The sequence below is a fragment of the Cylas formicarius genome, unplaced genomic scaffold (genome assembly GCF_029955315.1).
Source record: "Cylas formicarius isolate icCylForm1 unplaced genomic scaffold, icCylForm1.1 PGA_scaffold_5__7_contigs__length_24384050, whole genome shotgun sequence".
Classification (NCBI taxonomy): domain Eukaryota; kingdom Metazoa; phylum Arthropoda; class Insecta; order Coleoptera; family Brentidae; genus Cylas; species Cylas formicarius.
The window spans coordinates 9,728,373-9,747,007 of record NW_026844341.1 but is presented as its reverse complement, the minus strand read 5'-3'; the positions used below and the strand labels follow the sequence as shown (position 1 = coordinate 9,747,007).

General features: G+C 32.6%; 1 protein-coding gene across 5 annotated transcripts in view; it reads right to left on the bottom strand.

Annotated features, from left to right (window-relative positions):
* LOC132702511 (probable phospholipid-transporting ATPase IM) overlaps positions 1-18,635 on the bottom strand; it is a 91,413-nt gene that overhangs the window by 37,313 nt on the left and 35,465 nt on the right. For 3 of the 5 annotated variants that reach the window (XM_060671179.1, XM_060671178.1, XM_060671177.1), the window contains 2 exons: positions 7,758-8,309; positions 1,279-1,337 (listed from right to left, as the gene is read on the bottom strand). In XM_060671179.1, the coding sequence (XP_060527162.1) occupies positions 1,279-1,337; positions 7,758-7,803 (105 nt within the window). In that variant the 5' untranslated portion in view covers positions 7,804-8,309. Of the gene's footprint in view, positions 1-1,278; positions 1,338-1,727; positions 2,402-7,757; positions 8,310-18,635 lie in introns of those variants that run through there. The other 2 variants (XM_060671175.1, XM_060671176.1) reach the window with 2 other exon arrangements.

The window sequence follows — 18,635 nt, the reverse complement described above, 5'->3', positions numbered from 1 at the left end:
TTTTCTATCTTGCTTATTTTGAATAAAAAAAATAGTTTTTGATATATTGTTAGCTAAAGTTAAAAAAATGACGGCTAGTAAATAACATAAAAATTAACAAAAAAACGTTGAAGTATTAAAAATAAGCATAATATTTTCATGAAATTTTAATCCCAGAACAAAGATACCGCAAAATATCTACAAAAAACTCAGTTTTATTTGTTTCTTTAAACATTATGATCAAATTTCCATGGAGTCTCACATAAAATCATATACAGGGATTTCCATTTAAAATAATTTACTATAACCTGATTTAATATATCTCTATTAAAAATGGCGGTTCAAGAAAATACGAACGGCTTATCATATTCGGCGTTTCTAGCCAACAAAATTATAGGTTATCTCACATATCCTAGTATTATGCTGACAATTCCTAGAAGAAGTAATTCATGAAGTTGGTTGATGAGCAAATTTGACGAGTGTAATGCACCACATTGACATCAAATACTCACCACACGAAATGTAATTGTTTTTCAAAAATTCATTCGCAAAATAAAAGTGACAATAATTTTTTTAATTCCAGTAATAACGGTTGAAATAAATCACAAAGCAAGGTTGTTATTAATATAAACCGATAAACCTCTCTAAATTTATTACCATACGAAAGCTAAATGTTAGCTTGCAATAAGGTTCACCTTACACTAGAAATCTTAGAGTTATCATAAGTTTATTCTCTACTTATCCCATCTTCATCATCCTAGCGTAAAGCTAGCTATATCATTAAGACCTTTATGAAGAAACTAATGAAATTGTTGTCACTGAAAAAGTATCAGATATATCCAGAATGTACTTCTGAGATAACCAAAATTAACAATTAAAGGTTAACTAGCTTAAAATTGCCTTAATCAAATCAAATGAATATGGTGACAAATATAAATAAATAGATTTAAAATTTCTTGGCCGCTTTAGTTACAAGTTTTTTGACCCCAAGTCTTTACAATTACTTTTTGATTAATTGGCACCCATACTAGGTACTCTAAGGGCACCAATAGCTGGACCCAAATTCCTAAATATTTCGTATTGAAAAATATTTTAACATAATTCGCCTCATTCTCTAAGAACATCTGTAAGTGCTGAATAAATATATTTTTAAATCCGGAATCTGGAAAGAACTTTTACACAAGACTTGCCTAGATATAAATGTCCTTGTTAAATAAAATATAGGCGGAAGGATAAACCCACCAATCAATTATTAATGGAACTACCTAATATAAGTAGAATAATTTAGGGCACACTTACCGCATATTTAAATTGTGAATTATAGGTTCTATCATTGGCATGGATCCTCCTTTGATTATCTGAAAAAGAGAACACAATAATAATAGCTGGGTGGCTATGCATATTATATAATACAATATGTATATAATTTACCAAACATTCTGTTTAAATAGTATAACTGTTATTTATTTTGTCTCTGTATTTCCTATGATATTTTACATAAAAATTACATATCAGCACTAATTTTTTTAAAAACAAGGTGGCTTTTGAGGAGCCCATACATATACAACTCTTCATGTTTAGACTTGATATATGATAAAAAATTGTAATGGTGGTTATACCTTGAGCATATATTTTATAACTTTCAGTCGATATTTGCTACACATATTGCCCATTACTCAGTGATATAAAAAATTACAACTAATTTTTAATTTATAAGTTTAAAACAAATCATGTTGACATTGACTCACCACACGAGATATACCCTTTCCTAAAATCCCTAGACGTGTGTGGCGAGTCGGGTTTATCAGACACTGTGGTGTGGTATCTGGAGCTTCCCCTCCATACCACCAGTTTAGTAAAAACATTCAAAACTGATTCCCTAAAACTTAAATGTCTTCTTTCATTGCTGGAGACACTAGTCTTCAATCTCCCAATGTCATTTTCGCCTAGTTCTATGTTTATAGGTTCCTTTTGCTTGCATTTTTTCCTGGTATGTTTGGGGTGTTTCCTGGACACCTGAGGTTCGTTTTCGTCATAAATTTCGAATACCTCCAGCTCAAAATCCATTTTCCCTTTTTTCTTTTTTTTACCATTTGTATTTTGTGTTTTCTTATTCCTGGACGTTTTGGGCGCTACACGCGGAAACTACACGCTTTGGCAATCAATTTGCATAAACAAAATATTACACTTGAGGAATCCAAGAGGAAATATGTCAAAACCTTCGCAATTTGCTCGCGCTTCTGTTTACCTACGTGCAAACGTTTCCCCAACACCCACAAACTTTAACATTGCCAGATCGAATTGGAAACATTTCACCACGTTTACGAACGGAGACATTTAATAGCGTTTTAATTACATACATTTTTTGCGCGGAGAATTTTCTCCTCTAGCATTTAAGCGCCATGTTGTTTGAGGTTCTACGATGTTCGCACAGATGGCGTCACGGGCACTCGTTTTAAAGTTTGAAGTTTCGGTCTGTGCCTAAATCAAAACTTCGGAAACTTCTACGAGTTTGAAACAATTCCAGAACTGTTGTTTGGGCTGATTTTGATCGTTTCGGGATACACACCTAAAAATCATACGATCGGCCAATGACTTTTGCAAATGTGCCCAACTTTAAGCGCAGCACATAGAAGAAATTTGGTATGTTGATTGCTCTATTGAAATTTCGGATGGACTATGTCGTAAACTTCTTAAAGTTTGGTAGGTATTCGGCCATAATACGTGATACTCGGATAGAGTACATTTTCGGAAATATTTCCGAAATCGATAGCAACATTGGATTTTCGAAGGAAAGATCTCATATTTCGTTACAAATTCGGATACTGCATACAATTTTAGGTCAGTTTCGTTAATACATCAAATTTAACATTTTTCTAGAAAATCATTATTCAGGTCTTTTCGGTTGCAAGTAATTTATAATACATCTTGCTTTTCTTCATTTCAAAAGGCATTTGATTTAAAACTGCATGCGCACTGATCTCGTATGACAAGAACTATCATGTAGTTTATAAAACCAACACAAATACTGGATTCGAAGTCAATTATGACGTTTCATTATTTCTTATATACGTGTATTTTGTGGTATTGAAAAAAAAAAAATAAACAAAATTAGCTACATCTCGGTTTGAAACTTCATTAGAATGACAAGAAATGAGGAGACAAAAATTATTAATGATAAAAAGCGTTTTGTTCTTCTTAAATATAATACAAACAAACAAAGAAAACCCTTTCTAACGTCCTCTACGCAATTCCCATGAAACTTCTCTCGCAGAGGACAATATCGTCACCGTTTTAGAAGAAATGGCCAAAATACATCAGGCATGGAATTATCCTATCTGGTTAGATGTTCTGCGGTAAACAATAACCTCTAAACATTTGATTTCCAACATTTTATTGGGACGTGGATTGAATATCTCCTTCACGAAAAACTTTCGGAAATGGTAGCAATTTACCAAAATCGTATTATTTGTTACACGTGGCCTTATCGTTTTGCGAAATTTCGTCCAGGTTCCCCGCGTTACGACAAATGGTATTTTTCCCATTCGATCCAACGGTCATTAATAATTAAAAGCAAAAACTCGGAACAGGTGATATTTCGTCGGGTGCCTCGTTATTTATTATACATTTTTAATGGGATCTCGGTGGCTTTTCCATAAGGTCGCAGCGGTAAAGTTTAGTGTCAAGGTTGTTCGCGCGGCCCTTTGCTCAACTGCCGGAAGAAAAATGGCCCAGTTTTTCTGACGCTGACGCGTTAAATATTTGACCGGCGTCCAATGTTGCTATTGGCTTCCAGCACTTTAAAAAAATAAGCAACTACTTGTTTAGTTTCTGTTATGGTTATTCTGTTCTTAAGTTGACGGAGAAAAGATGATTATTATTTAAAAATAGGTATATGGGAGGGAGAGTAAAACGCCCCCTTAATTTAAGTTGTGTAAATAGCTTCAGATAGATTAAATATTGTTTTTAAGTTGTATTTCCGATCTTATCTACATGTATATTAAAGTATATTAAATAAATAATGAGCTCAAATAGTTGTATGTATTAGACGCAAATATATTCTTAAAAATTTGCTGGTAAATCGTAATAATAATATTATCGATTTCATTTTTAATCGTATTTGACAGTTTAGTTAGTTTCTGTTTTGGTTATTCTGTTCTTAAGTATACATTGGAGGAGGCGAGTAAAACTTGGTAACAATAATCAATTCAATGGGCAAATAATTGAGATCCTTATTATTCCAAGTACAAGCAAATACAAACTTATACAGAAGTAAGAATAAGATGAAAGCAGATAAATTGTAATAAATATTGTTATTTAAAAAAAATCTAAAATTTACAATACAACTTACAGAGAAAGAGAAAATTTTGTCTTTGTCTATTAAAAGCGATTTTGTTTTGAGGTTTTTTATCCTTATTTATTACGCGTAAGCAAGTAGTTTTCTTTTTCTTACGAAACTCAATACGCATTCCTTCATAGTTGACACATTCTGTACAACATTATTCGGCAATCCTGATGTTTTCGTATATATCAGATGGAGTTTGTAGATACCCGAATTGTCAGTCCAGTATTTTATACTAAGTTTTCGTGCTTTTTTGCCAAATTTTCAATTATGATTTCTTTCGAAATAGTTATGGTCTGTTCATAGATATAAGAAAGTGGCCAATTGCTTTTGAACGGATTATCCAATACAATACAACAAGATTATTATTATTAATTAAGGTAATTATTAATTTTAATAATATACTTGTTGCATTGTATGTTAATGAACACCCTTGGATAATCCGTTCAAAGGCAATTTCTTATATCTATGAACAGACCATACCCATCTAATCAGATGTTGCAGTGGAAGGCAAAAATACTCTAAACTGATTTAAGAACTGGTGGGGTCGCCGAGTTGGATATTTGATTAATTTCCCATCTAGAGTTCGTAAATTATCTAAATTTCAACCATCCTAACAAGTACAAGCGCAAGAGATTCTCAAACAGCCTCGGCATCTTTTTGGCAGTAAAAGTTTTTAAAAATCCAGCTTAAGAAATCACTGATGGCACCCGACGACGTTCTTTTTTTAAATTAAATTCAAAGGCCAGCATACATTTTCACCAAGGACGCCATCAATCAATCAATCAACATCACACGAATCACAATTGTCGTCAATGTGTAATAATATTTATTGTTCAATTGCGTTATGCTGAAAACCCACACAGAGATCGCGTAAATATTGGACAAGACACACGGGATATTGAATATCTATAATCATCATCTACCAAGTGAGTCAAATATATCTTATAAGCAAGGTCGTAAGTAAAAGTTGAGTAAACTGAAAGTGTTTCCAAGTATATCCAAAAAAGAAGAACAACTTTCATACCTAAACCCAACCGACTGATAATTTATTCATAACAGCGAGACATTTTTTAAATGTAGAGATAAAAATAAAACCAATTAAACCGACGTTAATTTTGCAGAAATCGTATTAAATAATTTATGTATGTATGTTATATTTCGGAAATTAGTGATCTCTTCTAATCAGTAAAAAACCTGAAACCGAAGAAATCTACGAGACACAGTTTCTACCAAAGACTGAAAGTGATATTTGACCTCTTACTTCATTCATTTCAACATTAAAAAATGCCTCTACATGTGAATAATAAGAAAATAGCACAGTATTAATATGTCTTATTGAAGTTACAAATTTAGTAAATCAAAAACGCTACAAACGCGTTACATTGCGGTTTTTCCTAGCATACTAGAATAGGATCTAATAATCTGGTCACCCTATTACACACACAGTATATATCTTCAATATTTCTAGTCCAGTTTAAATAAAAACAATATACTTATTTTGAAAATGTACTTTTTTCTGTTTTAAACGTCCTTAAATTCAAATAAAAACAACAAAACGTTTGAAAATATGGCTGTGGCGTATTCTATATAAGTCTATAAAATAATTGTCTCAAAATTATTGGGGATACAGTAGAAAATTTGTCATGACACAGTTTTGAAGTAATTGTTTTTGTTTATAAATTTAATGTATTTAAGGCTAGGAAAGAATATGTGCCAGAAAACAATCAAACACTAACAGAAAATTTAAAATACGAAATATTGCCTATACAAAGCCCTTTTCGAAGTAATAACTATGTATATGTTACATTAAATCTGTATTCTGGATATGTATATAATAATAGAAATACTAGTTTTGGATGGATAAAATTAATGCAAATAATGTAAATATCTGCCTCGGCTTAAATTCTTAATAAAATGTGTTATTTTGTGGTGTGGTTTTGCGCGGTGTTTAACAATGGTAGAAATTTATTTTTGTCATAATTGCTAATGCATTTTCCGTAACACTTCTAAAAAAACATTTTAAAAAGCACTTCTTTGTTAAAAAAAATCAAAAATCATTGGTCAATTAATAACATGTTTTAGTAAAAAGATCAACCGAAAAGCTATTTATATTTTTCGATTGTATTTTCTTATCTCCCAGAATTAAATTTTTCAATTAGTAGAATCGTCTAAACAATTATACAAATATTTACATTAAAAATATCTCCAATATTATGGCAAAATTTCCACCCTCAATATAACACTCTGAAAAGATCAAACAAAACAGGTATAACTTGTTGGATGGAACTGACATAATGCTTGATTTAAAGCAACTATATGAATATTTTTAAGAATATATCTAATTTAAAACCAGCAAAAATTCTATATAAAATGATGAATATTTATTATGAATGATGAATATTATGAATATGAATATTTAATTTGAATTACGTACATTTTTGTATAAAAAATATGAAATGATCAAGCGAAGCATTTCATTTTGTTAAAAGAAACTTAAGATATGGAAAATTGGCAATTTTCATTTTAAGCCGACCAAGTCTTGAGTATATGCAAAGCTTACTTATGCTCAAATCGAGCTTCACCTGTTTGAACCCAGCATTTTGTTTTTTCCGCGTACGTAGTTTATAAACACCTAGTTAAAATATGTAATGCATAATAAAAATCATGGTCGTAACATATTCAATATGTTGACTGACCCAAACGAATTTAGTAATGCATCCTCAAAAGTAAGAAGGAAAGTAGCATTTGTAATATTTCTATACAAATTTAAAATTGACAATCCTCAATAACCATCGCAAATTAGTTTTAATTGTAGCCCACATTTTAATGTTAGAAAATGAAGTCTATTTGGTTTTCCAAAGTCAAGTACCAAATTCAAGTTCTGCATTGTATAATATGTGTTCTCTAGCAAATCTATTGAAGGTAGATAACATAAATACTTTTAAGAAAATGGTTACTTTAGAATCCTCCAACTTTGTGCAAATAGTTTATCCATATGATGGTGAGGGTATGATTCAGTTACTGAATTTTTGTGTGTATTTTTTATGTAAACAGGTGCAACTACATTTCTGTCAGTTAGGAAAGTGAATATGGAGCATATCGAACTAAAACGCAAAATACCAAGAAATGTATATTTATATTAGATTATATTGGGTGATAAAAATGAGCATTTTTCTTGAAATCCAATACCTGATTTTTAAATAAATTTGTTCCGTATTTTAGCCGTTTTCTTTATGTAGATATCAAATACTGCAATCTTTCATTATAAGTCTGTGTTTATTACTTAATAAATAAATGAAACAAGATACATTTTTGATAACTTGTATATCATCGTCGTATTTTCTAATAGAAATAATATGATTTTGCTTAAATTAAACAAAACAAATAAATGTACGGGAATAAAAAATATCGCCACGAATTTGTCGACACTTACCTATGGTGTGTGTCCGACTGTGCCTAAATGAAGCTCTACCGGCCATTGTTCGGGAAAGTGGAATATAAAAGGTCTATAAATGCAAAGGAACGGTTTTCTTATATAACAAATACCAGGACCAGCCCGATTCAATATTTTTTTTACTTTATTAAGGCCACTTCACGGTGAAACATCAAAAAGTTCGTTTAAAACGGTTGCTTTTTAGTAAAACTCTCAACAACTTTTAAAGGTCACTTTTAGCACTGCCGAAAGTGCTATCCGAAAAAATATATTTATATTGTATATATATAAGATAAAAGGTATACTTAGCTATAGGCTATCAAAAGATGCGGGAGGTAGAAATACGCCTATGTGGTACTTTTTAAAAAAATAAATACTGTACAACAATTAAAAAGATCCTATTTGTTTATTGCACGGTTCGGTTTGGCGAAAATCGTACGGGAAATGGCGGTGGGGATGTGGTTGGTGGCGGTCGCCTCTGCGGTATCAGGGGGGGACTGGGGGGACGAACATGGGCGCCGAACGGTAGAGAGGACCAAGCCATTTACTGTCCTGAAACAACAAAATATAATTATTACAAATATTTTATTTCCGACAAAATCATATTAAACGACAAGGACAATTACATAATAAAACAAAGAATATTTATAAATAATAAAAAGGCATAACAATTGACAATACGCATACTATTAAAATTCAAAGCACGAACAAAAAAAAAACTTGGTTCAAATAGATTAAGCTCAATTTGAGCTTAAGTAAGCTTTGCATATACTCAAGGCTATGTCGGCTTAAAATAAAAATGGCAAATTCTCAGTGTCTTAAGTTTGAGTATTGCAAATAATTTTTTTAAACGAAAATGTAGGTAATTCAAATTTAAGATTCATTTTAAAATTTTGCATATTTATGTAGCGACTAGAATTGAGCACAATTTTATATTGAATTGTTGCTACCTTAAAATTAGTTGGATACATACCTGAAAATATTCATACAGTTGCTTTAAATCAAGCATTATGATCTGCATATTGATCTTATCGCAGTTGATTGATAGGGTGCTAATTTTACCGTAAAAATGTAAAAGTAAATTTTTGTCGAACATTGTTTAGACCATTCTACCAATGGAAAACTTTTATTCTGGAAGATAGGAAAATACATGCAAGAAATATAAATAGCTTTCCGGCTTATCTTTTCGCTAACATGTTATTTATTGATTTTTGATAATTTTTAACAAATAAAAATAGTTAAGACATTTTTTTAAAAATGGGCTTTATCAATGACAAAAATAAATGTCTACCGTTGTTAAAAGTCCAGTGATAAATGACTTTTCAAAAACAACAAGACAGACTAACCAGAGACATATTTTTAGCCTCCTATTCCCAGGTATCATTTCAACAAAGAGAAGCAAGTACTTCGAAAGTCGTAGCCCTTTCCTGCTTCGTGGAAAACTTCTAAAATTTAACCAATTACCAAAAAATATATAGAATAATGCTATGATGTCACAAAATTTGGCCACAATTCCGGTCACATGATATGATTCGTGCGATTGACAGGGGTAAAGTGACACTCATGAGTAGCCATCTCAACAATCTTTTAACAAGGATAAAGTTGATTTAGCTCAAACTAAATTAAACGAGGATCTCACCAGATTCTATGAATTTTCGTTTTCGGTTTATTTTTTGATTCAACTTTAAGGCGTTTAAGCCTCACGTTAACAAATAAAGCATGTCCATGCCTGGATAAGCTCGACCCAGATAGAATTGAGCGTGTCCAAATATCTTGAGGAAATAATAACATAAATAGTAGGCTAATATCAAGCAATTAGGAAACGCAAACAAACAAAACCGAACATGGGACTAGAAGACACAGTCAAGAAGCAAATGGAATGAAAGCGGCAGATGCATCGTCTCCATCGAAATGTGATCAACGGGGATAAATGTAGTATGGAAATCGAACAACGCTTTTCATTTATTTTCCGCAGAATCGACAAAAACAATAATTATAAAGATCGATTTACGGTCTCACCTTGAAAATTCGAAACACAACTTCTCGCGGGTTTAAAATGAATGTCATGTGATGACCTCACATGCTTCGCGTGCCGGAACATATGCCGCTTTGTGGAAGTCCGGTGGTATTATAGTAGGGCTTACATGATGGAAAATCATTTCGGTTATATTCACAGAACAAGGGGACATGCATAGGTACCGCGTGATGTATTGCCGAACGGAACATAGGCAATCCCGCGTAAATTTTTAGGTGGCCAAATACTAGCAAAGTTATAATAGTTTGAATAAATTTTATTAAGCCAAGTTATTGAATTAAACATGATGGCAAAATTATTTTAGGTAATAAATCGAACACCAGCAAAAATTAGAAAATTCGTGACAGTAACAATGTTTTTAAAAAAAGGTAACCATAATTAAGTGGCATTATGCAGGAAACAGTCTTAGAGCAGCAACAATTAAACGTATTATTCGAATCGGGACAATACAGATTTAAACATTTTACCGCATGTGGAGAAAAACATATCTATAAATATATCTCTTGTTGCTTTTCGTATAAATACGAAAAGAAACAAGAGCTCCGGGAATGCGATGAAGAAAAAAGAGTGGCATTTTGTTTTGAAATTATGGAAAAGGCATGTAACGATACGGATTTTTAAAAAAATATTTGTTTCCCTGCTGAAGGTACATTCACGCTCAATAACGAACCAAAAAATAAATGTTATGGTGGGAATTTGTGGATATTATTGAGCTACTTTTTATGAACTATAACCTCACAGCAGAAACCTATTTGGACTTATTACAAAATCAAATTGAACCAGCACTAGAAGGAGATGGATGGTTGTGCCGCCCATAATTACCGTACGGTCTTTGGGAAATACTTTTCACGGGAATATTATTGGCCCTGACATTTCGCCGAATGACTTCTTTCTGTGGGGTCACTTGAAAAGTGTTATCTATATAAATGTTAAATTTGAAAATCTTAACCAGTAACAAAATGCTAAGCAATGCAAGCAACTAAGCAATGTTAGAAATTAATTTTATGAACGTTTAGGATGTTGTTTAACTGTTAATGTTTGAACATTTACTTAGAAAATAATGTTTCTTTTTAGCAATGTTTTGTAGCCGTATTTTTATTATAATTATTAATTATTTTTAATAAAAGACTTGAGGGTCAAATTTATAGTTGTTCCTTGAAACTTTCTTGTTTTTCTTCTTCTTGAGTTTGGTCCTAAGAAAAACATAATGATATACCTACATACTTAGTTTATTTTGAATGTGTTTAACCAAATGTGCCTTTATTGTAATCTCATATGTCACTGTCCAGCTTGGAAAATATTTGCTGATGTATTGATTGTATTGCCCTTTTTCAATGTTGCCATCATATTTAATTCAATAACTGAATATAGGCTTAGCAAAATTTGTTCAAACGCGGCACATGACTTAATCATACCGACCCCTTTGCAATAAAATGTACAGGGGAGCCAATCTTCGGTATATTGTATGTTGGTTAACGAATGGCCGGAGTTGGAAGTTAAGTTATTGTTAGAAAGAAAGACAACACCTTCGAAAGAACCCAAGCAGACCAAAAGTTCTCTTTATTTTATTTTAAAAAAGGAATACCCAGTCTGGATAAGATTTAAATAGAATTCCTCCCGGATGACAGTGATAACAAGAAAATTTTTCTGGGACACTTTGCTGGAAGGCGGTGAAAAAAGTACCAGGACAGTCGTGCGTTCAGAAAAATGGAAGGGATTACTAAACGTCCATATTAGAAGCTAAGCGCGATTTTCAAAAGGTTCGCTAATCTTTTAGTGGTAACATACAGGAGGAACATGAATTTTGTTGTTTTTGAAGATCATTTTGGTGAAATGAAAAATATCTTCAGGCTGATTCAGTAGTAGTAATAGCTAGATGATTTAATAAAATAGGAACTAATACATATATGAAGTTTACACTTCATGAAATACGTCGTGAAAAATTAATTATAACGTCAAGCGGAGATTAATATTATTAATTGTTTATAATTTAATTACTGTGTAATGTATTTTTTGTACAATATTTAATCAAAAATAAGAGTATCTAATACTCCGTGAAACACACACAAGTAATTGTCGTTAATCCTGGGGGTGAAAAAAAAATTATTACTAAAGAGGTTTAAAAAATGCTGTTAATTCTTTTCATTGTATTCTTGATTATTAAATCTAGTTTTTTGAAAAATAATAACAGACAACTAAAATATCAAAGTTGGGTAAAATTCGAATATTCTTCGTAGAATGGCATGCCTTCATTTTCAGAAATAAATGTGACTGAATAAAATATAACATGGCGCAGTTGAAATGACATTTTTGGACCTTTTTCGTAAGAAATATAAACAAACAAGGCGTTCGACCGATGAAAACATGCAGAAATGTCGGCGAAAATTGGACTTTTTGGAAACAACGTTTTTTGACAAACCTGCAAGCCGCAGAAATCACGAGAAAGAAAGAGATCACACAATGTGCACATCTTCCAACGCTGATTGGTGAGGAAGGTATGAGAATTTACAATACATTTTCATTTGAAGCAGAGGAAAAAGTTAAGCTTAAGCCTCTTATTAAAAAATTTGAAGATCATTTTTTAACGTAAAAGAATTTGACGAACATAACCGATAAATTTTTGTCATATAAACAAAAAGAAGGTGCGTTTTATAACCGAGCAAAAAATTTACCATTGCAATGTGAATTAAAGGAGTTGGGAGACCGTATGACGAAAAATGTTTTTAATTGTACTTATTAGAACTTTCAAATGATAAATCGTTGGATGAAGTTTTGCAGTTTAATTTGAATGTTGAAAAATGCCAAGAACATTGTAGAGAAATTTCAAATAGATATCGTGGGAACAGAAATGATAATCAAGTAAATCAAGTCGATGTGGAGATATTCATGGCTTCGGCTTGTGGAGAATCCAATCATTCCTAGTTTCTATACAAGGCAGTGTGACAATATTCAGGGTAAACGCAGGGAAAAGCAACAGCAACACATTCAGTAAGGGGCAACCCGGTTATGGTACAGGCTGCAGCTCTCAAGTGAGAAAAGTGGTCTTTCAAAAAGCAATAGTAGAAAAAGATTTTGTCAAAATGATAAATTGTATTGATAATCAGTTTGATATTTTAGATTCTGAACTGAAGGATGGTGAATATTTTGAAGAAAATCCTAGATATTTTGATAAGAGTTATCAAAGCCTAAATGAAATTTGTCAGGGTGTTGATAACAGTTATCAAAATATAATGAAAAATAATTTAATCGACTTACCTCTGTCTACTTGAGTTTTCTGTTGTGGTTGTAATTTGTTTTTTTTTTAAATGTATGTATAAATGTACTTATGCTATCTTGATCACATGTTACTTGATTTAGGAATAAGGGCTTGAAACAAATTTCAAATTATTACTGAAGTGGTCTAATTAAAACGGGGGATGTCGTAATAGTGACATATTGTATTGCACCGTCGGCATTATGATTTCGGCACTTATTTAAATATAGACCTATCATACAGTAGTCTTATTGATAACCTGCATCTCATAACACCTTCTAGGCCCTCAATACTGCTGCGGAGTGATTTCGGTTGCTTGTATTGCCGCTAGAGGGCGTTTTGCGACACGGCTACAAATAAAATCTACTTTCTCAATATAAGGAAACGTTTACAACAGTACAGGAATTCTACGAAAATTTGTTACATCAACAACCGAAACGCCTTATCTAAAACCGTCAACGCATTTATCTATTAATAACAATTAAAGGTTATTTTAAAATTTACCTTCGACGAGTTTGCGCGATAAGTCTTATCTAGACGACGCTGAGGCTTAAATAAACAATGTTAAAAAACCGCGTGTATACGTATCGGTCTAATCAGCGCTGACATTAAGTTACAACTCTTGAAGTTGATAGCGTTACGGAGAACTTACGGCTTTCCCGTTAAGCGAAACTGAGCAAAATTTTAATACAAAATTTACATGTATACTTTCTCTCAAAGTATATCGTGTTGCCTTTGACGGCCCTCATGAAAATAACCAGTCGGTATTGTAGCATACGGCTTGGGGACGAACTTTGAAGGTGTTTTAAAAATATGAAGATTAAAATTTATATAACGTTTGAGGCCCTCTACCCTAAATGGACCAATAAAAATCCGACAAGCGTACAGGGAGGTATTTTTATTTTATCCTTAGCGGTGTTGACAACTTTGAAATTTTATAATCATTTGGGCTTTGGAGACCGTGAAAACTTCTTCTTCTTGCCGTGCCTATTCGTCCTGAGTCGTGGTCATTTTAAACCATTTTCTAAGGTTTTGAAGCCAGGAGATTCGCCTTGGTTCTGGTCACCTCTTGCCATACACTTTTCCTTGTTGTAATAACTTCGCATTCTTAGGATGCATCTGTAACACCACATCTCGAACGCTTCCGGTTTTTTCATAGCAACCGTCGAGAGCGTCTAAACCTCCGCTCCATATAATAGAACTGAAAAAGTATAGCACTGTATTACGAAGATCTTGGTTTTCAGCGGCAGGTCGTTGCTTTTAAAGACAAATGCAGCTTTTGCTCAACGTTATCCTATTTCCAAGGAGTGCTCCCATTGACCGTTTACATTCGTGCCAAGATGTGTAGCTTTCAACTCTTTCAACTGGCTGTTGGTTGGTAGTCAGCTGAGTATTTAAGACTGGACGGTTGCTAATGGCGATATATATTTTGTCTTGTTTGCGTTTATGTCTAACCCGTACTGTTGGCCATTTTCAGTTATACGTGTCATATATTACTGCGTCGTCTGCGTATCTGATGTTATTCAAACTTTGGCCGTTAATTAGTATACAAGTTCACATTCCGGAAAGGCTTGTTTGAAGATATGTTATATGTCACTTCACGCTGTTATAGTAAATATTTTTCAGCAGTGATATAAGCATACATATCAGGGCTGACGTCCCTGCATCCCTGGAACAAGATTTGGATAGCTAAAAGTGCTTCTCGTATACCCACCCAGAGCATCAAGAAACTCAAATTGTGTACGTGTTATTTATTATTAACATTTTAACATATTACATTTGGATGAAATACCATACTTTAAATACTTTAAAAATGTGGCGTATTAACGTTTTTTTTTGCGGTATGTATGCTATTATTATTATTATTATTATTATTATTATTATTTATTTGCAACAGTAGATATTACAAAACAATATTTTTAGTATTTAAGTGATGCTTGTCTAGTTCCACTAAGACCGAAGTCGCGCGTGGGTGGCCTCTCGCATAAATTTGCACAAAATGTAGGACTAAAATAAACATCAATAAACAGAAAATAATCATCAACATTGGTAAATACTATCCACTCTAAAACTGAGATATATATAACCAAGTCTTTAATTGAAAGAATGGAAGAGTCAAATCAATTCTCATCTTTCGTTTCTGTTCACTTGTGCAACGAATTTTTTTATTTTTATTTTAAAGATATGTATCCGATCAGTGGTAATTAGAAGTTGCTTTTGGGCTGGCGGCAAATAATTATTGCGATAGGAAAATAAGGTTTTTTTGTGTTTTACGTTTGTTAGTTTTTTCGACAGCTATGTTCAAATTTTGTTACAACCATGTTCCGTAACTGTGATTTATAAATTTTAAACTCTGTTTTTGAACGTGTATAACATTATAAAAAATATAAGAGTCTGACATCAAAAATGCTTGCCTCGCTAGACAGCAAACGACTTGGGTACATTCTATCCTTCTTAAGCAGTATTTTTAAAAAGTATTTCTGCAAAATTTCAACCCTCCTAACATGAACGTCCAAAATGCCACCCCAAGCCAAAATGGGATCTAGACTGTACAAGAGCATAATAGAGAGTCCTTAAGTGTTTTTCGCTTAGGAAGTTTGCTAAATATTTCAATTTATAAAGGATGCTCCTTAAGTTTTTTACATTACTGGCGTGGTGGTCCCACCTCAGATGCCCATCGATCCACACCCCCAAGTATTTGATTTTATCTGTCGATCTGATCTCTGCCTTTTCCGTGTTACAGCGATAAGTGTATCAAAATCTGGGTCTGTTTTACTGGTACAACTAATTGTGACAAATTTTGTTTTTTGATAATTAATAGTCAATAGTTTATGATGGAAGCAATCAATTATATCTTTTAATGCTTCTTCAGCAATTAATTTAAACTCTTTCCAGTCATCTGCTGTAAGATACACTACGGTATCATCTGCAAAACTTATGACATATGCAGGACATTCCTTTAGGAGTATACTATTTAGGTAAATTATAAATAAGACTGGGCCCAAAACTGTCCCTTGCGGGACACCAGATGTAACAGACTCTGGAGTGCTTAGTTCATCTTCAATCAAGGTCTGTTGTTTTCTGCCAGTTAAGTAACTTTTAAAAAGATCAAGAGTATATATTAGGGATATTAAACTTTAGTTTGTCATCTCTTGTTTGTTGCAGCTTTTAAATATTGGAGTGACAACAGAGAGCTAAAGTGAGATGGACAAATACCAACTGAAAAAATATGGTTAATCAGATTAGTTAATGGTAATACTATTTCTTCACTGGTATGTTTAGGAATGTTTTATTTCTTTCTACTTGTTCTTTATAATAATCAGCTTTGGCATTATTTTATTAATTTATTAATTATAGGTTGTGCCTCCATTTTTTATATAAACGCTACATATGTTTATACGAAATAGTGAGAAGTATTCAACCCCCCTCCCCCTCACTGGTTCTTTTTTCCTAAAAATTGTATACTCTTGTGTTATACTCAGACATATCCGACAACTCACAGGTTTCTATTGATTTAAATTCACACTCAAGTATATAAGGATTCATACTATACAAACAGATATATTTCAATCACTAGATAAAAACTTCGAAAAACAATGATATGCAGTAAAAAATGTTCTCCACTACTTATATAGACAATCAACAATAAGAAAAAAGACGATACAAGCTAACAACAAACAGAGAAGGGATCTAACTTTTTCCTTTTAATAGTTGTTTTGATCAATTTTCTGTATTCCCTTGCTTTCACTTACTTTTCGTTTTCGTAGCTGGAGGCAGTCCCGCGGCGCCTTGATTATTGTGATTCCTATTCTTTATGCCGTTAGCTCTTGTTTTTATGTAATTGTCTTCGGGAATTTCAGTTCAGGAGTTGCTGGTTCCGAGTTAGCTGTTAGTTTTTTAAAAATATCTTCAGCATCTTCCAGGTCTTCAATAGTATATGTTTCCCCGTTGACCAAAAGCTTATTTTTCACTATTTTAGCAGAATAGTTTGCCTATCTTGCCTTTTCTAGATGATTTAGCAAGATTTTTTGTTGCTGTTTTAGCTCAGGAATTAAGTCGTTTGAGATGGAGTATCCTGTGTTTTTTAGTTTTTTACTACTGCGAAAGAGTTCATGCTTTGTTGTGCAAGATGGGTCTGGGACGGTTTGAATTACTTGCTGTACTATTCCTATAGGTGCCACTAATATCGTTTTCGTTACTTCAACTTCCAATTGTATGGCGGAGAAGTTGCTAACTGTTTTTATAAGATTTTTTTTCGTTTTCCTTTATTCCAAAAACCAGTAAATTGTGCCGGGGTACCCCGGTACTGCATAAAAAAGTTTTGTTTGTCTCGCGATAAGTCTCTGAATATAATCAGTGTTTGACGAAAATCGAAGAACAGTTTCAGTACTTGCTGCAAGTTGTCGAAGAACGTCGTTATTTTTCTTTAGATTATTCAATGTTTAACCTCGAATATCTTTAAAATGGTTAGATTTATTGAAAATATATAAGAGCAAATTTTTGTAGAGCATTTTTCTATTGAGACGGTCGTAGTCGTTTAGGTGGTATTCTTCATTTCCTCCGCACTCTACTTTCTTTAAACATCTGGTATCTTCCACTCTCTGGACTTTAGGTAGTTTTTGGAACGCGTTTCTCCAACCAAGAGATTCGGCAACTCCTCCGCCGGATAGTAATATATTTTTTTGCACCTTGTTTAGCTACGATGTTTCAACGCTTTCAACAATTGTTTTATATACCGTGATGTTTGTTGTTTTTAAAATGTTAACACTCAATATCAACGAGTTTAGTTGACCTGGCCCAATTTCCCAGTGCAAATTTCAAATCTTCTCGTTCAGTGTCGGAGAGTATATCGTATGTTTTTAGTTAAAATGAAAAGTGATGCGAAACGAAACTATCGGAACGAAATTCAAATGCAAAATAAAATATTTAATTAATTCGATTTTCAGCGTTTATTTCATATCGATTAAGGGTATAATTTCTAACTGGGACGACGAAGTTAAAAAGTAATAAACTGCCGCTGAATTATTTAAAGTTCCGCGAACAATCTAAGTCGAGAAGTAAGCTTAGCGAGTATACAATGTTTTTGACGAAATAAATATCAATCCTATGACTCACCGTTTAACGGTTGACAAAATGATATTGGGATAAACCCGTACAACGTACGTACAATCGAGATAAAACGAGATCCAGGCATTTTTCCGTGAAAATTTGTAAGTAATAATGGTTTTTTTTTGTCACTAAGAAGCTTATAAATAATATTCATCCTTTTGCTCGAAACTTTTGATACGCTGTCTTAAAGAAACAGGGAAAGTAAAACAGAAAATATACAAGCTGTGTCAAAAAGCAGAAGTCGATACCAAGTTCCTTGAATGTATGTCTATTTTGTGGAAAACAACCAAAAGTGGTATGGTCTGTTCATAGATATAAGAAAGTGACCAATTGCTTTTGAATAGGATTATCCAAGGGTAGTCATTAACATACAATGCAACAAGATTATTACCTAAAGTTTCGGAATTTAAATTCAGATAAAATGGTGGTCCCTAATAGAAAATAATTTTATACCTACCTGGTATACTAGTTTAAGTTTATT